The sequence below is a fragment of the Amblyomma americanum genome, chromosome 1 (assembly GCF_052857255.1).
Source record: "Amblyomma americanum isolate KBUSLIRL-KWMA chromosome 1, ASM5285725v1, whole genome shotgun sequence".
Lineage (NCBI taxonomy): Eukaryota > Metazoa > Arthropoda > Arachnida > Ixodida > Ixodidae > Amblyomma > Amblyomma americanum.
The window spans coordinates 195,819,600-195,846,131 of NC_135497.1; the positions used below are offsets into that span (position 1 = coordinate 195,819,600).

The following is a 26,532-nucleotide window of genomic DNA, read 5'->3' on the forward strand; positions in this document are numbered from 1 at the left end:
AACCTATGTGGAGCGAGGAGTTCTCTTCTGGCTTGGTTAATGGGCGTTTAATGTCCCAAAGCGACTCAGGCTATGAGGGATGCCGGAGTGAAGGGCTCTAGAAATTTCGACCACCTGGGGTTCTTTAACATGCACTGACATCGCACAATACATGGGCGTCTAGAATTTCGGCATCAAAATTCAACCGCCACGGCCGGGATCGAACTCGCATTTTTCGGGTCAGCAGCCCAGCGCCATAACCACTGAGCCACCACGGCGGCTAGTTCTCTATCGGAATCATCTATTATCTGTACTATGTTCCAGCTCCTGCTGCTAATTTCACAGATGGTACATATACAAAGTCATTGTGGCGGCGCAAGGTATCATCGGCAACGGTGTGGTTTTTTTTATAGAATTTCAAATGTTTTTCGCAAATAAAATTTATTTCTCGTTACATTTGGGGCAAGATTCCCAAAATCGTAACACCTGTCCAAATTCATACATTTTACGGAGAATTTGGAAGAGTTGGCAGGTATGACAACCCCAAGAACACACACGGGCCACAACTTCCCTCATCCACTATCCCCCACAAGTAGTGCTGCTTCCGTGCGTGCTGAGTCTCGTTTTAGGTCACTACAAAGTGCATGTTAGTGCGCAAACTACATTATTAGTGTGCTCACAATAAATCCCCAATCTCTGATTTCGCTGATGTTTATCTGTTCAAAGCCTCTGGCAAGTAGTCCAACTGCCATGGTGGGCAGGTGGCCCACCTGCCAGCAGGCTTTATGGCCAACTATGCAAAACACTTTATGGCAAAACACTCTGTGGCCGCGAATTGGTTTCAAACCTGCGCTGTTGCAAACTGATAAGATTTGCTGGCCACTTGGTCACCACCGTAGCCGGACATCCCACATGTTTAACTGCCAATCTCTCATGATGCGCTTTGGATGCTGTCGTGTTCATCAACTTCCATCGGTACGCAATGGATCCATAACACACTGCTATCGCATTGCTCTCTTAAACCACACATTGAACCGAAACCCAAACCAAAGTGAAAACCTAAGTGCAAACACACCTAATTCAGACTTGGTCTAACCGCGCTAAATAAATCGTCCATCATTTTTTTTTCCACTTTTTTCATGACAGCACCACTATTTTTCGTTGGAGTTTAGTTTGGGCAAGCCTCAGTGTGTTTTTTTTCTTTTACTATCTTTAAATGCATTATTTCTCAACAGCAAAATTCTCAACAATTATGTGATTACAGGATTCAACTGTAATGTTAAGAATGAGAACTTGGTGCACAGTGTTCACAACAAAGGTCTGTAGAGAATGGCAAGAATGACCCTTTATTCACTCACCGGCAGGCATCCGTGATGTCTGGGGGCGAGGACTAGGTGGCCTGTCTATTTGAGAAAAGTGGGCCACACCATGCCACAGTCCAGGTATGGTGACAGGCAAGGCAGACGACTCCAGCACTCCATTGCCCAGCTGGCCACTCTTGCCCAGGCCAAAAATGTACAACTTTCCTGACTGGGGAGCATACGCCACAGTGTGGCACCTGCATTATACACAGTTGCCCCACATGTAAGAGGTCGACTATAAGAACTGATGCTGTAGTTTTAACATAAAAGCCCTCAAGTCCTTCAAAATTGCACTTCAGCTGCAACAAACATGAATAAAACAAAAAGCTGTCAAGCAAAAGCTCGGACACTGCATGGTCTTTCAACCCACAGAGAGCAAAGGTGTGCTATTAGCAGCAACACAAGCACCTGTGCAAATTGATTTTGTTCAGTGTTTATCTGCTGTTGATGTTTTTGTTTCTTCAAAAAATGGCTTCCCAAATAAGTGTGACAGTTATCTTTTGTACAATATTTGTTTGCACTGCAGTAAAAAAACATAACAGACAGAGAAGCATGCCCAATTAATACATAATTTTTTGCTCTCTGACGCACTTTCTGTGCTACTCTCGATGCAAATACAAGAAAGAAGGACCCAAGTTCACTATCCACAAAGCTTACCGTCCACATCCAAGCTGGGTGATTGCAGTGCCCATGAGCTCAACAACCCGTCGTGGCAACACTTCATTCACTTTGACTCCATGACCCAACTGCCCATGGGTACCGGCACCGAACGTGAAAACACCTCCATCCTGTGAACATAACATGCAACTGCAACTTCTGTCCTACTAACAGTAATAAGCAAGACACGAAAAACCCAACAGTGTTAAACACTTTACAAAGGCATGTAAGCTAACTTCTTAAAGCAAAAAAATTGTCAGCTAAATTAGCAGCTGTAAGGATATGAAGTCATGTTACATTCAGAATAACAGAAAAGATAGTTCTCAAGCTCCGTAACTAGAAGCACTGCTACAAAAAATGTTCACCAATTACTCATTCGATCAAACAAATGCATTATCTTGTGCCACTACTAGAAGTGTCAGCAATGAGCGCAAAGTTTGCAAACAATTTTATTTGATTTTTTAAAAATAAATTCTACTATTTATTATGTTCAGTGACACAAAACATAGTATGATCTATACCAATAGCATAAACTCAATGCCCACCCACAACAGTAGATCTTATGGATACAGATGAACCTCACTATTATGAAATGGATGCCGAAATTTCCTTGCTGTGAGTATTAATTTCTAATAATAACTACTGACAACAACCTACAACCACTGTACACCATGAGGCTCTATTTAGCATAAGTAAACCAAGACTGGCATATCGGGCCACTGGACAACTAAGCAACTGCTCACGCAGTTAAATTTCAATCATCGTTGTTTACATTATTGGGGGGAAAAAATGAGCAATTAATTTACAGCACAAAAACAACTGTATTAATCGCATCCCTTGGCTTGGCTGTCATTCTTACCAAGAAAAGGCATGTAAGAGGAGCATTTTAACTGCTGAAATGAATGAATGCTTGGTAGCACTGCACGCCACTTCAAAAAGAAAAAAGAAAATGCAGCACAGAACTGGACAGTTATTATTCAGCTTCAGAGAAAATATAATTCATCATATTTATGCATGAAAAAAATTTTACTTTGATAAAAAAATTGGCAATGGACCAAAATATTTGTGAGATTAGGTGAGAAAAGAAAAGATCTTTCCTCATATCGGCAGAATCAAGTGTATCAATACCAGTGAAACAAAGATTTATAATTTTAATTTGGCATTGCAAATCCCATAAAACAAGCTGAAGTGACATTCTGCGGTGAAACATTGTTATTATTAGAGTATTCTATCATGCCACCCCATATCAGTAAAATATGACTTATGTTGTCAGATACTGTATTTTTCTTGACATAGTATTGTTATATTTTATTGCAGGTTCAACCCTCTGTAATTTGTCTTTTGATGAAAAAAAAGAATATATGTTTCCTGCTTGCTGGCAGACAAATGAGAGTGCACTGCAGTCGTCACATACATTTATGCCTGTATGTAATGAACCTCCATGTAGCGAATTCCTCGATATTACGAAGTTTCTGAACTGCCCAACGCTGCCCCCATTAAACCTTGCGTATTTAAGAACTGCATGTAAAGAAGGTGTTGCGGTGGTTGGCCTTGATATAATGAACTCACCACGACGACTAACCGTTAACTAGTGCTGCGTTACTGAAATATGGCCAAATCATGCGAAAGTTTCAAGACAATAAAACACAGACTGCCATGACAGGAATGTGCACGATCGCAACACGGTGTGCACGACACACTGTGTGCACGATACGGTGTGCCATGCACTAGACTGATTAGCGTCGCTTCTGTAGCATTGCACTAAATGGCCCTACAACAGCTCATGTCCACAAGCAGCCCAAAACAACACGACATGGCAAAGAACACAAGGGATGAGCAGTGCACACCCATCGCTACTGCTGCACAGTTGCTTGCCCGGTTCAGGCACCAACAGCAAATGCACAGCAAGAGTGGGGGATGGCAGAGTGTGCCAGCAATACGAGGCAGAGAGTCGTTTCTGACGGCTACAATGGACGACCAGGCCAAGAGACTTTTTTTTATGAAAGTCGTGTACGTGGAACGAGGCGTGCGTCTGACTTTCCTGCCTCCCCACCCTACATGTAACGGCGCTGTGCGATCTGCAGCAGGGATGGTGGCGGAGCACATGAACTGCCACCGTTCACCGCGATCGCTAAATGTCTCAACATGTTCGCGACTTCAAGTAATTGGGGTTTAGAGTGAACGTTTCATCTACATTTATTTTTTTCATTTTGGATTCCATTCTGCATAGTCTTCGAGTTTTCACATGAAAATTAGATATAATGAAAACCTGCATGCAACGAAAAATTGTGCACTTTTCTCGATTTTTGAGCTGAAGTGCTTTGTGTGGCTGTTACTAGATGGCAGCACATTACTATTAAGGTTTTGCACCTACCATTTGAGAGTTAGAAAAGTTCACTAAAATGGTAGCCGACGAGACATATGCCAGTGTGTCATAATTGCCTCTTATACGGAAACGGAAGTTAACGCTAAGTTATACTAAAAGTGCCTAATTACCGTCTGGCCAGCTGGGACCATATTAGTTTCTGGTTCCTCACTTTTGCCAGTACACAATCACCATCACGCTCACCGATCACTGCTTCCAGTTTGCTTGAGAAAGCAGCCAGCCAGCAACGACTACACCTGTAATTCAGTTTTTGGCCTTTTTCTAGCTTACAGACCCGCCGCGGTGGCTCAGTAGTTACGGTGCTCGGCTGCTGACCCAAAAGACGTGGGCTCGATCCCGGCCGCGGCGGCGGAATTTCTATCAAGGTGAAATACTAGAGGCCCATGTACTCTGCGATGTCAGTGCACGTTAAAGAACCCCAGGTGGTCGAAATTTCCGGAGCCCTTCACTACGGCGCCCCTCAAAGCCTGAGTCGCTTTGGGACGTTAAACCCCCATAAACCATAAACATTTTTCTAGCTTATAAAAGCTCAATTTCAGTGAAATTATCGTTTCTGTCATTGGGATGCACTAACCTATTGATACAGATACTTCAATTTGGTTTTGGGGGGATTAACGTCCCAAAGTGATTCAGGCAATCAGGGAAGCCGTAGTGAAGGGCTCCGGAAATTTCGACCACCTGGTGTTCTTTAATGTGGACTGACATTGCACAGTACATGGAGATACTTCCAATTTGTGCTCAGTGTCCCTTTAAATAGTCAGCCTTAAATATCATACCGTCCACATTTGTTCACAAATAAAACTAACTGTGAAAGCTATTTTGTTGAAATACCAATGTAGGTGTCATAGTAGAACCGCACTATGGTAAACTCAGTTATAGTAAAAACTCTGATACAGTAAAGTGAAGCTATGGTCCCGTTTCGTTTTCAATAGATGACCATGCATTTTTTTCGGTTAAAGTAAAGATATTTTTTTTGATAAAACGGATATAGTAAAGAGCGTCCGGTCCAGGCGGTGTACCTCGCATGAAATGATGACAACACGGCGCGTGGAAGTCTGGAATCGCGAGGCAAATAGATACCAAACACGATAAAACAGCGCTCTTAGAGGTGAGGAGAAGCCAACTTCTCGAAGACCTTGAGGCCCTGAGGCAAAGCGCGCGGCACGCACTAAAAAAGTAGAGCTGGACTATTTCACCTCTTTCTTTATTCTGTCATTCCCTCCTTTATCCCTTCCCTTAGGCATGGTTTGGGTGTACACTGGGATGTGAGACAATTACTATGCCATTTCCTTTCCTTAAAAACCAATTTGCAATTTACAGTTAGTATGAATGTAAAAAGAAGGCGGCGCAGATCACTGAGAAAGGAAAGCCAGTAAAAGAGCAGTGAGGAGTAGAAAAGGTAAGCAAAGGGCGCATGTTCGCAGCACAACAGAGTGAAGCAGGACGACAGAGTGAAGCAGGACGACAGAGTGAAGCAGGACGGCGCAGCAAAACTGCATAGGCGGTTTTGCCGCACTTGACTGTGTTGCGCGAGTTTTTAACCACTGCCTCTTAAAGGGGCCAAGACAGCCTATTTTCAAACATACCCTGCTTATCGCGTTTAATTCTCAACTTGTTAAATTAAAATTCCCCCAAGTTTCAGTTTATTCTGTGTGGTATATATTTTTAAAACAAAATTTTTTCCGTTTCTTCTGCGAACTGCTTGCTGTTCTCGCAACCTCTGATCGCTGACGTCAGAGGGGCACACCCGCCCTGTGTCGTCTGCTGCGCGCTGTTGAGGTGCTTGCATGCACACCATAGACGGTGGTCGCTCGAAAAGTTCTTTTTTTTTTAGCTTATCAAAATAAAATGCATTTTCAATGTTTTCTTTTCAGAAGGCGTCAGCTTAGTACGCGACCCGAGCGATCCTTAAGAAAGTGGATTTGCTCGTGACACCCCTTTCCTGATTGTTGAGGAAACAAAAATCGATGGACCCCTGCTTTATTATTTACGCTTACAAGCATGCTGTTCGTATGTTATGAGAGTGGTCTCTTTTGAGCAGTCAAGTGCTCTTGTATGTGAAAAGCGGCACGTGCCTTGCATGCCTTCGCCGATGTGCACCGTGAAAGCCTCGGCATTTTGTAGCTGGCTACCAATTTCTTGTCCGCTATTCATTGGCTCGGTAATTAAACTCAAATTATCACAAGGTGGCACTAGAGTAACCTTGAGGCATGAAAGGTGCAGAGAAAAGTGCCGAATGAGACGACTTCCCCACTGCATGTGTGCATTTGTAAGTCGAACATACATTCCCTTCGGCTCGTAGAACCCTTTTGCAGGAACCAAGCTGCTTGCAAAACCCTATGCAACTCGAATGCTCTCACTGCCCGCACCGGTGAATAGTCGCCACCATTTAAATGGGTGCTTGAGAATAATAGTACATCATTTAGCATTTACTGTTCGTGCGCATTGTGGCCTAGGAATGCGACAATCACGACAACTGCAGCCCCGCGCTGGGGTTGTTTACCTAGCTGGGCGCAAACAGTACTGCTTGTTTACTTGGCATAAAACGCAAGCCCCGCGCTGGGGTTGTTTACCTAGCTGGGCGCAAACAGTACTGCTTGTTTACTTGGCATAAAACGCAAGGTGGGCTCTCCTTATCATAAATACTACGTAGTATTGCTCACAAATTGTAGTTTTACTCATTTACACACTATTATAACACTGCAATAAGCGCCGCTGATGCTACATCACCTGCTTGGGAAAAGCTTCGCATTGGACCGGCGCTTCCCGCTAATTGTATCTGCTTCCTCTTATGTCATCAGTACTTGATTTTAAAGCGCTTTAGCTAAAAATACGTTCGGACATTACTTGAATTAATGAAAAAAAAAACAGATTTGTTGTCCACAGTTGACGCCACCAGCACATATGCTGTGCAGACCGGGTCACATATCGGCACTTCCCCCTTATTGTACTCGCACCCTGCGATGTAGGCAGTCGTCGCTTTGAGGGCACTGTGGCCAAAAATACGCTCGAGAGCTATTTTCAGGAGCTAAAACTTGCGAATTCACTCTCCGCAATCGCCAAAATCGCACACACGAATCCTGCGTACTCGCGAGGCCTCGTCACGAAAGGGGCCGGCAGTCCACCGTCGGGCGAAATTCAAGCATCTGGCAGGAGTTCTCCGCTGCTTAGTAAGGAAGTGTGAAGATATAAAATGCAGCCGCTCGTTTCACTTTTTTCGATAAGGATAAGGTACAAAAGCGCAGTTTTTTGGGCCATCTATTCACCAGGCGTGAAGCTTTCGCTCGTTTGCACAAGAGGCAACGGCGACGAACGACGAGCGGCACCGTCGTGCGGCGTTTTCTGCTCGTGTCACTCAAATGCCTCGCTGATAGGTTCTATGCGCAGACACCGAATGAAAGCACATCTTCGCTCATGCATGCACATCGCGTATGTCACCATGGCTAGCATCAGGTACAATAAGTTTTAAAATTTTTAAGTTTATAGAATGTCATACATACCAACTAGTCCCCCACTACACTCTGCCAGTTCCCACTAAGTTCACTCTTTACACTACTGCGATACGGGGTCGTTGGTCGTGCTGGCGTCATCATCGGTCTAGCTTGACAGACTAGTGCATCAACGATGACATTTGCATACCGACCAGCCAACCAACTGCCGATCGCCGTCCCAACGGCCTAGTGTAACCGGACCCTATACCAATACCGAAGCATAACTGCGTTAATATTAATAACGCTTTTGCGGCACCAGTCGCTCATATATGGGGGACGACTGCTACATCGATCGAACGCGGAAGTACAAGGGACAAGAGACCTCGCTGCGCACATTGCAGCAACGAGAGCAGACGACGTTGCTCCGTGCATGCCCTGGTGACGCCACGATAGCATTCAATATGGCGGTCTCTGCCGGTGGGAGAAGTTTCCCATTCTCAATTTCTATCGCATTTTTTTTAATATAGAGCGCGTCCAGGGCAGCCAAATTTCGGAAACTGAATCATAAGCTCTTGTATTAGTTACTGAAGCACAAAGCTGCAATATGAAGAACGACCATGTCATGGCCCCTTTAAAAGACGCTGAGGCCACGGGAGAAGACACCGTCATCACGCAAAGCTTTGGTTTTCACATAGCCACGTAGTATTCGTGTAAATGTGGTGCTTCCACAAGATGTAAACGAAGTCGAAAACATAATATGTGATAACTGAAAATAAATAATTATCACATAAAGGGATAAGAACAGGATGTAAGGTATTTCTGATTGTCTCTTTTATAAACCAACACTTCGTGCTTAGTAAGCAGCCAGAGAGCATAGTCAGAGCCATGCCACCACCAACAACTGATATAGCAAAGACCATGATATAGTAAAGATTTTTGCCGGTCCGAGCTACTTTACTATAGAGGGGTTCTACTGTCGAAAGCTTGTACCCACTGTATAACCGGTGGGTACCCGGCGGTACTGGGCATCAAGCCCTGCACCTCTCACATGCAAGGCGGATGCTCAAACCACTAGGCCACCGCTACGGCCCCACAAGGTACAAAATGAAGCGGACGACTGAAGATAAAAAAAAAGAGCTTAAATTTGTGCAAATGCTGCAATGTGGCTTTCGAAAGCGCCTGTATTGCGTCTCATCCCCTCAGGAGCATGCGGGGGCGCTGCTACCAGAACCACAGTGTCTGATGCGCTAGCTTGCCTGAGCGGCCGGGGGAGTAAGCGTGTCAGGGCACCAGCAGAACTTCGTTCCTTACCATGTTTCAAGGAAATTCGGACGATTAACTTAATCACATTTCAAACATTATTCCCGCTAATGTCCACAAACACAAACAATATCATAAAAAATGGTAACTCATAATTCCATGAAAAATGTTAAAATCCACTACTACTTGCGTAATCCCGGGCAACTAGGGGCCTTAGTCATAATTAGGGGTTGGAGTTTTCGGTTCAAATTGAAAAAGAAAAGAAAACGATAAATGTAAACAGATTTCATTTTTTGATATTCAGTTTTAACCAAAAAAGGTCAGTATTCAGATGTACGCTACACCTTGCTGGATACTGAGCAAGAATTACAAAAAAGTGCAGAAGCCAAGAGCGTGCAGAGACGAAAGCGTTGATTAAACAGTGAATATGTACGTTTTGAGGCATTCCTCCGCTATTTAGACACATGCCAGGTGCAGGCCAAGAGGCTCCACCTCATTAAGCTTCACCTGCTAGCGTAGCGCCTTCTGCTCCCAGACTGTCATCACCTTATTAGAGGCGCTACTTGGTTAACACGCGTTATCTCACAAGATGTAAAGACACAACATTTGTAACGAACAAGCCACTGCCGACTTAAAATCATGCCCAATCATTACAAAAAAGTGTCATGTTCTGGCTTCTGTGACAGTTCAACTGAACAGTGTAATCCACTTATAACGATATTAAAGGGCCACAGAAAGAGGTGTTTGAGATTGGCTTTACAATGCTTGCACTATGTAGAATACAGGCCACCGAGCGTCCATGCCGCATACGAGACCTCAGAAGCGGGCGGGAAATTTACAATACATTTTTAAAAATTCCCGCTTTCGCACCTCGCGGCGACGCGCGGTGCCGGGCTTTCGCACGAAAACCTGGCAGACGACGTCACGTCTTGCAAATGACATAAGCAGGCGGGGGTTATCATTGGTTCACAGCACCAAATTCTTTCAGACGTCACGCGCTACCGCGGCCGCGGCCACTCCGCGCGCGTCGCAGCCGGCGGAGGTAGGGAAGGGGCCGAGTGTGTGGGGCAGGCGGAGGAGCGCCGCCGTTTTGGCGTGCGAGAGGGAAAGGCGCGAAGACGCGGAAGTTAAAATTTTGTCTGCATATGACTCAGCTTCCACAAAACGCATTAAAATAATTCTTGCTGGGGGATAATTATGAACCGTCGTCTTTTAAAGGGACTATGCAATGAATTAAAAGTCGCTTGTAAATGTTTTCAATGCTTAGAAATGCGACTAAGGACCTGCCCTGCAGTCCCCTGTGTTTGCTTTCCTGCGATGCACCGTGCAGCAACAGCCTCACCTCGAGGAGGAACGCATTCCCTTGTCAGTAACATTAACTGGCAAGAACTGGCCAGCGTTGCTGCGTGAGAGACTGCTTGAAGCCCACATGCGGAAGAGGGCATGAGGTCTTCGGCTGGGATCGTCGGCGCGAGCGGATGTGTCACTCGCAGCTCCGGCGGGGCGAGGAAGCGGCAGGAAGACTGGCTCCCGTATTTCGTCCCGTCCAGGCCGCAGAGTATCCCTTGCCCTAGCGCGGGTGAACATTCGCTCGGAACCTTGCTGGTGAGTCGGACGACCTTGATTCATTAGCGTACCTTGTTGCTAGCTGGCATTATTGTTGCTGTAGCAATAAATGCCTGTTTGTGTCAGCCAATGTGTCGTTCCTTTGTTCCCTCAGAGCAAGGCCCGCCGTGGTTGGCGTGCGCTCGGTAGAGTACGTGATCACGGGGTGGAGTCCGGGCGGCTTTGAACCGTGTCAGCCGCGATTAAGTGGGGAGAACGTATCTCCCCAATTCAACCCCCCAAACTAAACCTGGATATAATGATATTAAAAAAAGTCCGGGATTTTTCATTACATACAGGTTTTTGTTGCATACAGTTTTCGCAAGAAGACTTAAAGGCCAACGCAGAATGGAAATCAAACTAAGAAATAAATATGGCTGAAATCACCTTGAAAACGTTTACAGGAAACCCTGTCACTCGAAGCCATAAATGTGGAGAAACATTCTGCGATCACGCTGATAGGGTGACTGCAGCAGCAGTCACCATAACCTCCGCTGCAGCTTGTGCAATGCTACTACAAGTGGGGTGGGGAGAGTTTGGGAGGTGAGTGCACAGCAAATGAGCCACAAGAGAGCACGCGCAGCCGCACCGGCGCCGTAGCCTGGCCACGGAGGCACATGCTTCTTCCCGCATGTTTTTTCTCTCGGTCTGCCCACCGTTACTGCCCCAGGAAACAGACTTTTCGCCTCCTTGCATCGCCAGCACCCTCTGCCATCCCCACTCCCGAGTTCTGACACGTTAGAGCTATCAACGCCGGAATCACGCAAGCAACCACAAGGCAGCGATGGGCATGCACTGCTTATGCAGTTTCTTTATTGGTATTCCCTATTATTTCTCGCTGCTTCTGAGCATAAACTGTTGTAGTGCACGTGGTATGACATTCCAAGAGCGAACGCAGTGAAGACGTGCCATCGCCGCCGGAGCACGGCACATTGTGTCAACTGCAGTCACTCATTGCAGTTGTAAACATTCCTATTCTGTCAGTTCATGCTTTGTCGGCAGGAAACATTTCTGCCAAACTTCTTAACTCAGCACAAGCTAACAGACAGCCGGCATAGCGAGTTCCTTATATCAAGGTCAATCGCCGTAATACCTTTGTTACATGGTGGTCTCCAATACACGCCTTTCAATGGGGGCGGCACTGGGAAATTGAGAAACTTAGTAATATCAAGGCATTCGCTATGTGGAGGTTCATTACATCCAGGTTTAACTCTAGTTCAGTAGTATTCAGCTTGCAAAAATAGGGTACAAAGATGCACCGTTGCTCGTTTGTTAGCACTTGAAGCAAGTGGGACCTAATGAGTCCTGCTGTGCTAAAAAGGGTCAATAGTACATCGAAATCGGCATTGTGGTTCGAGATACCAAACATGAAAAACACGAGAACTCATTACGTTTGCTTCCCCACACTGCGCATTGGCCAAGTGGTATCACTTGACTCCTTTGCAGGAAATACTAATGCAGTTCATGTATTTTATGGCAAAGAAGATGTTGCTGTCGTACCCATGATGAGACTACATGCAGCAATGCCATTTGATAAATGCAAAATGTGGAAAGGCCAACTTCAGCTGCATTCAGACATCTTCATGTTCAGATACCTCGAACAACGTTGTGGGTACAAAAATCGTAAAAGTGGGCCACAGCTTTAAATTTCACAATACAAACTTTTGCCCTAAAACAAAGAATGAAAGAGTTAATTAGTTAATGTTGTTTATTAGTCATCTTTTACTCGCTCCATACCACATCAATACTGTCTGCCTTGACATACAATCCAACTGCACAGACCCCCCTGGCATATCTATCATAGCTTTTTAAAAAAAAATTACCTATACTGAATAATTTTACATACCTAACCCACTCATGCTCAGATAAGAAAAGATAAGATTAGGGCACTCAGATAAGGAAAGCCACTGAGGTCCTATGACCACTTTTTTTGCAATTAAACTGCCATATGTCATGAAAAAAATGCATAGACACGAATAAATAGACCTTACTTTTGCAAAAAAAGCAGTAGATTTCTTCTAAAAAAAAAAAATCACCTATCACAATGGGTAGAAAAACCTCACTTGCGATTTTGAAAAATAGAAGTTTGAGAATTTTTAGAACAAATTTCCAGCCAGGTAAAGTTTTATGAAAAATTCTTACTGCAGTGAGAGCAGCCGTGTGATTCTCTCCACAGCACACATGCTTGATTCTCTGAGACCGAAGAGGCTTTATCACAGTTGGATGTGGCCGGTCCTTCTGGTCACTCAGCCCTAGCTGCCCACAGCTGCCAAAATAATTCATAGGACACTGCTTTGAAAACTGGACACACACAGTTTGGATGTACATAAGAAATGCGCTGTTAAAAATTGACTGCCCACTCATGGAGTGATAAGAGTGACAATAGTTGTACAGTCGTCCACACACTTGTCTAGAATGTGTGAATGACATGCTCTGTTGTCCATTTATGACAATCGCCGCTGTATGGCAGGCCTGATACAGCTTTTAAAGATCTGAGGCGTTACCCATGATCCATGAGAATGTGTATGCCCGATAAGGTCTTGTTTCGAGCCATAGGCCGTTCGTAAATGACACAAATGTACTCCCTCGTGCGCCGTCCGACTGCTCTAGACAGGTGTGTGGACTGAACTACTTGTTACGACTTTTTTTTGGTGCTTTAAGGATGATGCAGCCATAATAATCAGTGGTCATTTGAATCAGTGAACCAGTGAGTGCAGGTCAAAATGCACGCAGATCCCTGGCGAATTTGGTAATTGGTTCTTAAGAGTGGCATCAGGTCACACTATAAGGCGGATGACTGGAGCTCGTGTGTTTCATATATATTTTACAGCATCTATACACCACAGCACTAGACTACGTGATTATAGTCTTATTTCCCCCCAGCCACTTCCATTATGATGATGCTTTTCCTCTAAATTCTGCTTCCAAATTTCGACATAATACGTGAACAGTGCAGAAGGCATAGGAAACAACATATGCATGGGAAGCTAGGGGTATTTCACTGTGAAAAGGCTGCCACACAATAACATGCAAAAAAGGTATCAACAGCTTTACTGCATGCACACACGTCTTTTACAAGTGCCCATGTCTCAGACAAAGACACAGAGCATAAAGGCAATGAGGCCAAGTAACTTTTGTAATGCCAAAACTCACTACGATACTCCCACTAAACAGAAGAAAATATCTTCACTATGCAGATGGTTCTGGGATGTTGCCATGACATGTTCCACAAAAATATCTGCTGTGTATAGCACTGATGTGCCCAACACGTGTGCTGCAATGTTTGCCTCAAGGGAAAAACAGCTTTATGAGACAGTGATAACGTTAAAGTATTGCCACAAAGCTCAGGAAAACTGTACACAGGCACCCTATTCGCTTTCCTCTCTGCCATTTATCGCTGGGACCGGTCACATTCGGATGCGGATAGAACCTCATGCGAAGTTCCACAAGTGGGCTTTCCTACATATCACACACGACGAAAACAAGATGGCCAACCACCGCTTTGAGCAATCACAATTAGAAAGAGTTTATTTTTTTTCATCCTTCCATAATAAATTCCATAACTAGGAATTAACGTCTACTCCTATGGTACTCGTCCTGCTGCCTTCACAACTTTCTAGCGCGAGCCCCGCCAAGTCATTTTTGTCACTCATTAAATGCAGAACAGTCCATTTGCGAAATTTCGCATGGAATTCCCGAAGGGTGCCTCAGTCAAAAGTGTGACCGGCACACGCAAGCAGTCATTTAAAAATGCGACCTACTGCATGGTGCCCTGTAACCCGCACACCTCTGACAAGCACGTAACGGCAAGCATGACAACAACAGAGAGTTTTGGCACCGCCATATGGTAAACACAGTAAATACGGTAACTGCAACCATATACGACAAATGCGGCTAGGGAAGCCTGGCGACGATAGCAATGGCAACGCATTACCGTATTTGTCGTACGGATGTGCTAAAATTCGCTAGTAGGAAGGCCCCTGTCTCTAGGCCAAAAAGCAGCTTGTCACATAGTTTTCAAGCTTCGCCGCAGGCTACTGGCTGCACATTTGCCAGCCATCCGAACCCAGCTGTATGCCACTGTCAACTACCAACTGGCACTTCGCTAATTTCTCTTTTAGGAGCAGGCTCGCCGTTCTGGCATCCATGTGCGCTTGCTTAAATTCACGTTGCCCGTCCAGCACACCAAAACTGTGTGCTTGACATGGGCTTTTTGCTGTTTGAGCAATGGAGGCTCCTCACAAACCTTCACCGCATTTTCTAATTTCCTAGTTTTTCAGAGAGCAGCTCTCAAGCGCCCGCTCCAGGGTTAAGCATTGGCCTCAGCGTAACTGGCAGAGCTAAGGGAAAGAACGCCCAATCGAGGCATCATAAGTAGAGCGAACGAGGACCAAAGCACCGAATGAAAGTACATTGAGTACAGTGGGCCAAAGAAAAAATATAAAAATAATAACGGCTTGCCTGCACAGCGCCAGCACAACGGGCTCGGATGAAAGTACAGTGGGAGTGAAGAGAGCGAGGAGGAAAGTGGAGGAGGAAGGTACGGTGGGAGCGGTGCCGCGCTTCATGTGTGACGGCTGCTGCGAAATATTCCAGCTGAACAGAAGCGTGCCGCCACCGTTCTGTGCTGTGTTCTGCTTGCGATCGTATATAGTTAAAATACCTCAACAGCTGCGCTGAAATTTCACACAACCGAATATCATAATTGTGCAGTGATTTTTTTTCTTTTTTGAGAGAAGCTGAGGGGAGGGGGTGAGGTACTTAAATAACTTCACGTTCAGATAATTGGGCATTTTTTCAGATCCCTTGAAGTCAGAATTATTGGGATTTTACTATCCATAATGTTATTTTTAGTTCCAAGTCGTATCATTCATGGATTTCATGTTTTTTTTCATATTGAAAAACCAGAGTACAGGTTGCATAGTTATGCTAACAAAACAGTATACACTGCTCTGCATGATGTTTTTTTTGTATGGCATTGAATCAGTCCAGGTTTCTTTATTTCAGTTGAAAACTATTTTTAAAAAATAAGGGTAACGTTTGCCTACTTATCTTTTCCTGAAATTTCTTTTTCATATTGATCAGATATTCGATTCGATATTCGAAGACAATTTTTTCTTCAGATTCAAATTCGATTTGTATTAAATATTTGCACATCCCTAATATTTATGTTTTACATCAAGAACTGCGAGAGAAACCAACATGATAGAAAAAAGACAAAGAACAAAACAAGAGAAAGACGCCGCCGTACACAGGCTCACCTGTTGCGGCCCCAGACAAAGACAGTGCCTGATGGTGTAAGGCCAACGCTGTGTGTTGCCCCGCAGGCCACTTGGGCAAGAGGCACGCCTCCCAGGTGTGTCACTCGACGTGGCAGCCGCTCATCTCCGGATGAGTCCCTCCCAAGGCCTAGCTGGCCATAAGCATTGCCACCCCAGCTGTACAGCTCCCCATTATTAGCCAGGGCAAGGCAGTGTACCGAGCCACACGCTATCTGTACAACATGCAAGGTGGCCAGCTTCTTGATCACCTTGGGGCGCAGACGACTCTCATCCTCAGTTCCGCAGCCCAACTGACCATTGCGGTTGCAGCCCCACGAGAACACTTGGCCAGCGTCACTCAGGGCCAGCGAGTGCACCTCACCACATGCCACTGCTCGAATTTCATGCGCTGCAAGGGCAGCCACTTGCTCTGCACAAGAGTTACGTGATGGATGGACTTTTAGTGTATGCAACGAAATCTACATGGAAACAACAAACACTGCTCACAGCAAATAGCTCAAGAAAGCAAATATGTAGTGCCGAGATTATTTAAACGCTTCTTTCAATAAAGTTAAAGCAAACAAAACGTGTTTGCGGTTACCCCCGAAATGAAGCAATTATTTTGTAATTGTGCATATTATAAACTATTAGTCAACAGTTTTACGAAAAATACAGAATGAAAAGCAGGACTAAAAAATTTTTAACGCTATAAAAACAGTGCTATGTGCTTTCCATGTACAGTACTCACGGATTGAAATAGGACATTCGGAGCGCTAACCTTGCAGTGCCACGCGGCATGTGGTAAACCACAGGCCGGCTCATTGGCTACTGGAAGGAACAATTCTGCTTTGTAGATGTTCTCCCTCTCGCGCCATACCACAATGCACCACCTTGGTTTCATGAGCGTCTACGGGCGGCACTCCATGAAGCGACGGCCACGCGCTCCGAATGTCCTATTTCAATCCGTGAGTACTGTACACATAGATAGTGTGCCCTTACAAGTGTGAATGCCATGAGATAAGGAAAGTTACATTTAAAAGTACAAGCATTCAAGTACTACAGTGCAATTACTTCGTCATTCAAAACTGACATTACACTGACATCAGAACCCAGTGCAAAAACTAATAGCTTCATATGGACATGGCAATACAGTATATATGCTCGTACTTTTTCTCCCCGCAGTTTTGACGGGGTGCGGCCTTTACAAGGGACCGGCATTTTTCTGTAAAATTTTTCCAACTACAGCAAAGCCCTCAATATGCATCCCCTTTTCATGCTGCAACACGCATTTTTATGACAAAGTGGCACAGTCTGGCGAACCCTTGTATACATAATGCATTGAAAGTATGGATTATAGGACACGTGCCCGAAAACCAGCACAAATTAACCGCATAAAGTAAAACACGTTGCTAGATCAGTTTACTGGCAAGGTCACGTGATCCTACGAAGATCTGGCACTCGAATGTCTGACGATTCAGAGCCGCATGCCACACACGCGACCTACGGCAGTCAATGTGAGGTGGCGTTTGCCTGGCCTGCTTTTCCGCGTACTTCACTGTCGAGGGCATGGCAAAAATCAATTATACGTTCATTTTAATTTGAAGTTAATGTATCATAGAAAACTGGTAACGAGGTCACACCTTTTATAGTAAGCCGTGACTAGATTCAAAGCACCCTCGCCGCGGTTTCAATGCAAAGCACACTAAGCCTAGAGACACTGGGCAAACTGCGCACTACTACAGTACCACAGCCTGCCAGGCAGCGTATCGCCGCAATGAAACGTGCTGCTAGCATGGGTGCACCTCTTTCTAGTTTTTTGTGCCGCATAACGTTTTGTCCATTCTGGTATGAACACTGAGTGCACAAGACTAGTTAACAGCGCTGCGGCACTATACGTTCGCAGTTCTAGGAGGAGTCCAGTGCACGGGACAACGCGTGCATGGTTGCACTGAGTTCCGCAGGCAATTATCGTCTACCAGCTCCCAGCATAACGTACCACATGGGCAAAATTACGCAAACGTGGAAAAATTCTTTTGAGGGACTTTTCTTTTTTCCAGAATTCTCTGCTGCCAAATTGGGGACACGGCCCTAACACAGGGACGGACCTTACACGAGTATATAGGGTATATAAGCAAGCTGCAACTTACACCATGAACCATGAAGCAAGCTCACAAAATCAAACAAGTCCACAAATAGTCACCTGCTACATGGCTACTGCTGCAACTGTCACCAACAAAGCTTGTAGGCTTGAAGTAAAGGCATGAGGTCTGTACCTTTACTTCATATCTGAGCATGACTTGGCAATACACATAGACACACCACAATGGCTCCATCTTCTGTTGTTAAACCTCTGCTAAAACCATCTGGCAGTGCACAAAGGCAGAGAGGGGCAGATGCTGACACAGTGTAGCATTGGCCCTTATCATACAGGAGCCCAAATAAGTAAATGCTAGCAAAAAGACATGTTAGAGCAAACAAAAGACACAAAAGAAGTTGACTGGAAAAGCACTAAACCCCAACTAGCTAATTTATTTCAGGCCATGACCCAGTGCATATACACCGTACTTTCAGTGATTATACCGAGCCCAAGTCATCACCTAAAAATAATATAAAAAAATTACACTTACTCCTGAACAGGGTGACATATGTATCTGCTGATAATTCTTTATGCAGTTAACTTCTATATGTTCATGGGCAGTTGTATCTTTGACCCCACCTATAATTCTGATATCATGCATTCTGGTATCATGAAGCCGAGGCTCACATGAGCAAACCAGGAAATGTGCAGGCAAATGCGTGAAGCCCTTTACTTTTTAGAAACATGTCATGCTAATGCTTGTAGTCACTGGCACATCTACCAGTCTGACCTGCCACAAGGAGGAATTTAAAAGATCACCTCAGTGGCACATTCCCCGTAAGGGCTCACAAGTGTTTTGCCACACTTTTTCGTTTTATCTGAACAGCAAGTATATGGGCACAGTCCCATAATAGACAACTAGTACACCATACATGTTAGATAACCTTTTTGATGCTGTGGAAACCTCTGTGGAAATAAGGCAGAACTTCTGCCTTATGCAGTTTCTGCACCTGCTCCTACATCTGCTAACAGGCATGGTATACATTCAATGCTATGCTAAGGATGTAACTAATATGCAGCAAAAAAGGGTAAATATATTTAAATGTGCATACTTATATTACATACACCTACAGTAATCCCTCGTTATAACGAAGTCAGCGGGACGGCAGAAAATTCGTTATAAGCAGTAATTCCATCTAAGAGACGACCCGAGAAAATCTAGGCGGTGAGGCCGCGGTCACCGCCCATGCATTCAACCTTCAGGGTATTTCGAATCGCGAAGGCAGTGGCCACTTTTATGGGGGTATTTCAGGGTATTTCGAAGGCTGTTGCCGCTTTCATGGGGGGGGGACACGGAAATGCCGTGACTCGATTCTGAGGTTGTGTTTGTTGTGCTCAAAAAACGATTAGCCGCTCATTGTAGGTACGCAGCGCGATCGTGAAAAGTGAACGGTTTTGCAGAAGGTGCTTTGCATGATTATGAAGCAGTTTTTTTTTTCCTGAGGTGTGCAGCTGTGAAGTTTGCAAATGAGTTTTTCAGCGAGAGTTTTTCGGCACACTGTTGTCGACGACAATGTTCTAATTCTACGGTTCGACTATTGGTGTTCGCGCAGCATCGCGTCTGTGACGTTGACAGATGTCTAGGAACAAAATTCAATTACCCTGCCACGCATTTAGACCTTTTGTCTAGTCGGATGGCACAAATCGAGCATGACAGGCTCGAGAAAATCGCCGGGGAAACACCGTTGTTGCGTTGACCTGCCATGTTGACAGCCTTACTCGCCGCTGACGACGCTCGGATTTTTCGTGTTTTCAGCAAGTTATCGGTTGATTTTCACCGTGAAATGTGCAACGAAGCTAGGGGCGGTGTTTTATTGCGATGCAGGCCGATTATGACAAGCGGCAAGCAAATTTATAGACCGGCTTCCCCAAAGTCGTCTTCCCGATTCGTTAACGTAGCTCCTTGCGTCGAACACGGCAAAGGGCGTGCGACCAGGCAGCAGCTCGACAACACCGTTGTTCACGCATGCAAGAGCGACCTGCGGGTCGCCTTCTCGTCTGAAGCGAAAACTCTCGGGAATGACGTTCACGCGCTTTCAAAAGTTTTGTCTGCTTTGGCCGAAGTGAAACGGTTAGGCTTAGCGACGACTACGGCAGCCAGGAAGCAGCTCGGTTCATTGCCGAAAGCTCACCTCGCGCGCGACTCGCAAGTGTGAATGGGCTCATAATCGGAGGGACACTTCTTTTGTGCTTTTTTGGCCCGTTTCAGCGCCAGAAATGTTGTTTAGAGTGGAAAAATTCTGCTCACCGAGTGCATCCCATGGAATGCTACGGCGCAAGTCTGCCCGCGGTCTTTTCGCCACTTTTCAGCATTCAAGAGACCGCGGTTTTCTGGCATCGCAAAGCGTCATGAAAATTTTATTTTTGTTTGGATTCTATCACAAGGGACACCAGCGATGCGGTTGCGACTGATTCGGGCGCGCTTCCGTTCGCATCCCCTGTAAACAGATGAGGGTACTCGGCACTCGCTTGGTACTCGTTACTAGGCAGGTCATCGGTCATAGGTTTGGTAATTTTGTGGTCTGTTCTCTGCCTGCATGAGACTAATTTGTTGGCGGTATTAATTTGATATTGCATGTGCAAAAGGGTCGCCGCCGCGGAGGCGGTGACTCCACTTGCCAGTTCGCTCTAAGCGGGTCAAGCTCTCCATGCGCTTTGAGTAATGCGGCTTAAAATGCATGCATTTGGGTAAGGACTGGAAGAAATTTCAAATAAAGTGATAGTTCGAGTAAAGCGATTTCGTTATAACGAGGGATTACTGTATATAATGTACCGTCAGCAGATTTTGCATTCCTTACCCAGCTTGCGCATAGAGCGGTCTTGACCCAGCTGGCCAAAGTCATTGGAGCCACAGCTGTAGACAGATCCATTTGCCAACAGCACAAGCGTGTGTTTCTGGCCACAGGCAACTTCCCGCACTGCCCGGGTGCCGAAACGCCTCACCCGCTCAGGCTGACAAACTGCTGTCTCTGTGTCCACCCCGTCTGCACGGCCAACGCACATTAAAAAGGCCACAGTAAGACACGCACACAGATCTACATCTCCAAAACGTATGCACAGAGTAAACTGTGCGAAATAAAGAGCATGGTTCGGACTAGTTAGTAAGTAATGGCATGACAGAGTGAGCCCTAACTCATTAACACCTGTTTACACTACTGCTTGTTTTTGTGACCAGTAGATCAATTTTGTGAACTAAGCACTACCAGTTTTAGCTGCTAAAAGACTAAACTATCTCTGTTTGCAAATGAACTGCCTTTTAAACACGCTCTTTTAAACCATTACTTTCCCGACCTTTTCCCTGAGTGAGTCCCAGCTCTCCATGTGGTCCCAGACCCCAGGAGTAGAGCATCATAGGAGCCCCTGGTCCTATGGGACCAAGCGATGGGCTTGTCCTCCCGCTGCCACCTGCCGCTGTGTCGGAATGTGACCGCCTCATGCCTGGCACTGCACAAAAAATTGTAAAAATGAGAAGTAATAACACAGCTAGTAGTAATAAATGGAAGAAAATGTTATGCCTGCTGCTCTAATGAGAGACCAGTAAGGAGATATAAAACCTATGTTTACAGTTGCCAATAAAGCACAAAAGAAATGCAAACCGAATGAGTGTTCAAAAGCAATATCACTAATGGTGCTGCCATCAGTATCACCATTAATGTTGTAGTATGTTATGCACAAAAACTTCCCTATTCACATGTTGCCCAAAGACAATGTTCCCAATACGTAGCCGACTCAGGTGAGCCGTGGACTGAGGCACGAGTGCGTTTGAGAATGTGCCACCCTTGATGGGCCTGGAAGTGGGTGCACCCATGGGGGGCCGGCTAGGAAGCAGTACAACTGTTGCTGAAAATTCTCTACCTGGGGGCGGACAAAAATTCTGAGACCTTCTTTATTCAGTGTGCTGCTCAAAGCACTAACAAACTGTGGAATAAGTCCAATGTTATAACCAAGGCTATGTGCATGGCTGTAGCAAGGGTTATAATGATGCACCAATAGAAATTATCAGCCTCTTTTGGAACTGATGGTGCCATCTTGCCATACGCACAACATTTGGCACACAAGCAAGTGAATGAACAATGAGCCATAATCTTTTGCTGTGCCTATAATACCGTGATGCAGTCACAAAGCCAAGATATGCGTTAATTTTCCCCATACTGCTGCAATATAACAAGCTAAACAGTACAGTGGTGTACTTTTCAAATGGCTTGAAGAGTCCAGGAATTTCATGAATTTTCCAACAACCTGTATCTGGTCCTAAAATTTGTGGTATAATCCATGCTACGCCTGGACTATTTCACTCTACCAAAGCATGCATGTTGCTCCATATTTTGTAGCCATGCTAACACTCACAGTGTTGTCACTAAACAAGCTGCTATGCATTTGTTTATTGTGCTTATCTCTTGTGCCATTGCCAAGGGCAGCAGCCAAGTGATCAACGTCAAACGGCTAGAGACCCCATTATTTTCTTAATGTATTTTTGCTTTCGAATGTTGGGCAAGTCATTAGTAAACATGGCCCACTGTGTGGAATTTGCTTGTGCTAAGTAAATAATTTGTACTTAAATTTCTTCTCCCATTTCGATTCCTGTTTCAGTAGCTGAACTATGGTTGCGACATCACAACTAGATATGTCATCATGTAACGCAAACAAAAATTGCAATATAATAGCTCTTCGTTTGTTTGCTGTCATTCTGGCTTCTGGAGCAATTTAGCATATAAGCTGGAGTGAATTAAAACAACAAACTGGCGATTTTATTGCAGCTATTATTATTATTATTATTATTACCACCTAGTTTATTAATACAATATACGCACAAGGCAAAGTACAGAAACAAACAGGTAGCTACAACTTGATGAGGCCATAATACCCCTGCCACATGGGAAAATACCATTTTTATTGAATGACATTAGTTCAATCTAATGTCATTTTTTCTATGCACTGCTATATGGCCAAAACTAATGACATTTGCAAATTATGACTATTGTGATGGACAAAAAGTTGTGCAGATAAAATAATTTATGTAAAAGTTGAGAGAAAGAAGCCTAAAAATCTTTACTGCACTTCTTAGTGCCTTGCAAGCATATTTGCACAAACTTATTGAACGCTACTAGCCATCATGAACCAAGCCAAAGTCAAGCCAGCATTAAACGGCAGGCATATGGCCATGGAGGGAAAAAAATTAAGGAGAGAGCATAACATCATGCGGCCATAAAGTGCTCATAAAGTCGTTTCCTTCTTCGGTTTTTCGCTCTCTGAGTCAGTCCCTAATGCTTTGGTGTCGGTATGTTTTTTCGTGCACGCGCCTGCATGGCCCATGACGCAGGCAAGGTTAGTCTACAACCAGTTTCCCTGTGCTGGTCCATGCACATGTGAGCCAATCGGTGATAGATATCACCGCACATGATCATGTGCTGTGATCACGAGGGGGACAGGCTATCTCTTCTTTACTTTGTATGACTTGGCTTCAAGGTTATCGCTGGACGTGCCCTATTGAGTTTTTTTCCTCCATGCATATGGCAGACCTTGCAACAGTACATCGCATCAAGTTGATTTCCAACGACGGCAGTGTGAACTTATTGCTACCTTTCTGCTCACTGACAGCTGCTGCGGCAAAAGGCATGGGCATACTTCAACATCGCCACCAACACTGCCACTGAAAAAGCATGCACATGCAACATATAAACAAACATGGCCACCCGACCACTTGGTTTAGTTGTAGTGAGAGTGGCAGGTTTCTCGTTTACGATGCTATTTGGCGTTTCATATGAGTAAATGAATGAATACAAAACTATACAGCCAAAATAATATTATAATTCTTGTGATGCTTTTGTAACGTATTTTGGATGGATATTATCAGTCTTTGGTGTGGAGATAATATATTTGCTCCGAGAGCACAGGCGAAACTCGTTAGACTCTAATTTCGTTTTCATCAAATGCCATCATATTTTCTCGGGCAGCAGCAAGCAAATGTCATTTTCAACAAATGTCATGCGATGGAAACGACATTAAATTTTTTATGTGGCAGGGGTATAAATCTGCCAGCTACATAAAGGAAGTAAACAGACAGATGATAGAAAACTACTAAAATGGACAGTATAACATGTCACTCCTAAAGAGCACAGCTCCCTAACCCATTTGCAATTCCCTTAAACGATAGATGATTTTTATACCACAGCACAAATACAAGTTTAAGCTGCTTTCCTTTCAATAAGGTTCACTATTTTTCAAGATTCCACACCTAAAAGCAGAGTACAGAACAGACAACACCGTACACTTCAAGCCCTGCAAGCCACCAAGGAATTTTTACCACATCCACCCTAGAACAGCTGCTATTGACCATAGATGCATTGTGGAGGAACATAATTCACTACTGCTACCACACAGACTGACAAAGCGCAACGGAACTAGGACGAGTAGAAGAAACACGAAACACAGGACAGGCGCTTCCTGTGTTTCGTGTTTCTTCTACTCGTCCTAGTTACGTTGCGCTTTGTCAGTCTGTGTTGTAGCAGTATGAACCAACTAGCCCACACCAAGGTCCTCTTATAATTCACTACATCAGGTCAAACACAAGTGCTATCACTCCGAGGCATAAGTCGACATGGTGGAGCCTTGTGCCAGACTAACTGTTCATTCATAAATATGGCAAAGTCATTGTTGACATTGCTCATGTAAATCTTGAGGCTTGCACATGCCTCAAGGTTTTTGTGCACGCATATAAGTGCATAATACAAACCGTGCCTCGAACACAGACACTCTCCACTGTGGCAACCGTAAATTACATGCAGCAGTCACTGCTTTTTTTTTTTAAACGATATCCATTGCCACAGTATACACTCCACATACTTCCCCGACAAGGAGAAAAGCAGAAATTACGGAGCGAATTTGCTGACATTTTTGCTAACTCACCTTGATATCACAACTTCCAGCAGTTTCCAATGGTCACCAGTGAGAAATTTTCTGTCACACTGCAGGCACACACCTGAAAACATGAAGGTTGTATCTAGAGTTCCGTCCAGACGGAACAACATCCGTCCGGACGGAACTGCAGCTGGAGTTCCACCCAGGCGAAATAAAAATCGCCCCCAGTTACGTCAACACAGAACAGTGACTGTCACTTAAGTTCCCTAATAACAACAAACCGAAGCTGACAAAATAAAACCACGCTGCAGCAGATATTTGCATGTTTTGTGATGCTATACACTGGTACGTCTGGACAGAACACTTGTAATAGTATTCCCTCAGGGTGGGACACCAGGCATTCTGAAATAAAATTATCCGCACTTGAAGTTATGTCCAGAAAGAACAGGAACTGCTGCCTGCCACCTGAGACCTAACCTGACTAAACCAAACCTAACTGCTTTCAATACATAGGGTATCAAAACAAACCACACAGCAATATAACATCGTACGAGACTGGTGCCAGTTTGATCAAAAACTGATTGGTCATTTGACACCAGGTAATGGTCCAAAAAGGAGTGAGGGGTGTGGTATGGACAGTACTGCAATGCCAGCAAATGCTGCATTTGGACAGAACTCTAGCAGCAATCACATCATTCCGTCTGGATGGAACGCTAGACGCCCCCAAAAAAGAAATAAAATGAAAACAAGCATCGCATCGTTTTGCTCTAGATGTTTCTACAGAAAGGAAGCTGCGTGGTAAATCTGTATGAAATAGAAACTATGTGCATCAGTATATGAGCTATCACTACAGAGAAACTACTTGATATCCCCGCAGTGCATGGCACCCAAGTTAAATCTTAAATTTACAAGGCAACGTAGACAGCAAGAGAAAAGGTGAGGCTACCAGTAGCAGGCTCATTTCGACACTATCACGGAGAACAAATTGCGTCAGTCCAGTTGTTTGCTGACCCGAATAAAAAGCGAACTGATATGTGATAAAGCATATGATGTTGCACAAATAGCAAGGATCGGAGATTCATAGTCGGTTGTGGACGCTATGCAAAAACGCTGAATGCACTAGGATGCGGAAAACGGAAAACTGCACGCTATATAGCGGGAAATTAAATGCATTAGCGGTGATGTTACCTGCTTTAATCGTTCTGGTGGTTAGAGCGCAACGCGTAAGCTGTCATTGCCAAGTAAAAAGCTTGATTGGTCACACAAAGCCACGATGCACAGTACAGCATGCATCTGCGAAGACCCGACAAGCAGAAGCAGAAGCGAAACACAGCCACAAATCACATGCAGTGCACACACGAAGCGCAGAAAAGACTCCCGGCATGGTCATTGCTAATTCGCAAGAGCGTCTAGCCCCTCCGATGCAGTCGTTTTACACACCTTCGAAGGCATTCCAGGCATACAGTGTCAATCTATCAGTGCTCGTGAATTTGTATCGTTTGCGAAGTTCGCGATTTACGGCCGTACTACAGGATACGATACCTGTGCTTCAAGCCAGCGTGAATACGGGGAGAAACGGGTAGGGGAGGAGGCAAAG

The 26,532-nt window shown here is 44.8% G+C and overlaps 1 protein-coding gene across 5 annotated transcripts in view; it reads right to left on the bottom strand.

Moving 5' to 3' along the window:
- The window catches only part of Herc4 (HECT and RLD domain containing E3 ubiquitin ligase 4), a 118,770-nt gene extending 92,238 nt beyond the window's left edge, over positions 1-26,532 (bottom strand). Inside the window, exons 1-8 of one of the 5 annotated variants that reach the window (XM_077648201.1) lie at positions 26,478-26,532; positions 24,984-25,056; positions 21,369-21,521; positions 20,876-21,061; positions 15,941-16,370; positions 12,822-12,945; positions 1,998-2,128; positions 1,338-1,537 (exon numbers count right to left, since the gene is read on the bottom strand). In XM_077648201.1, the coding sequence (XP_077504327.1) occupies positions 1,338-1,537; positions 1,998-2,128; positions 12,822-12,945; positions 15,941-16,370; positions 20,876-21,061; positions 21,369-21,513 (1,216 nt within the window). In that variant the 5' untranslated portion in view covers positions 21,514-21,521; positions 24,984-25,056; positions 26,478-26,532. Of the gene's footprint in view, positions 1-1,337; positions 1,538-1,997; positions 2,129-12,821; positions 12,946-15,940; positions 16,371-20,875; positions 21,062-21,368; positions 21,522-24,983; positions 25,057-26,375 lie in introns of all 5 variants that reach the window. The other 4 variants (XM_077648200.1, XM_077648204.1, XM_077648203.1 and 1 more) reach the window with 4 other exon arrangements.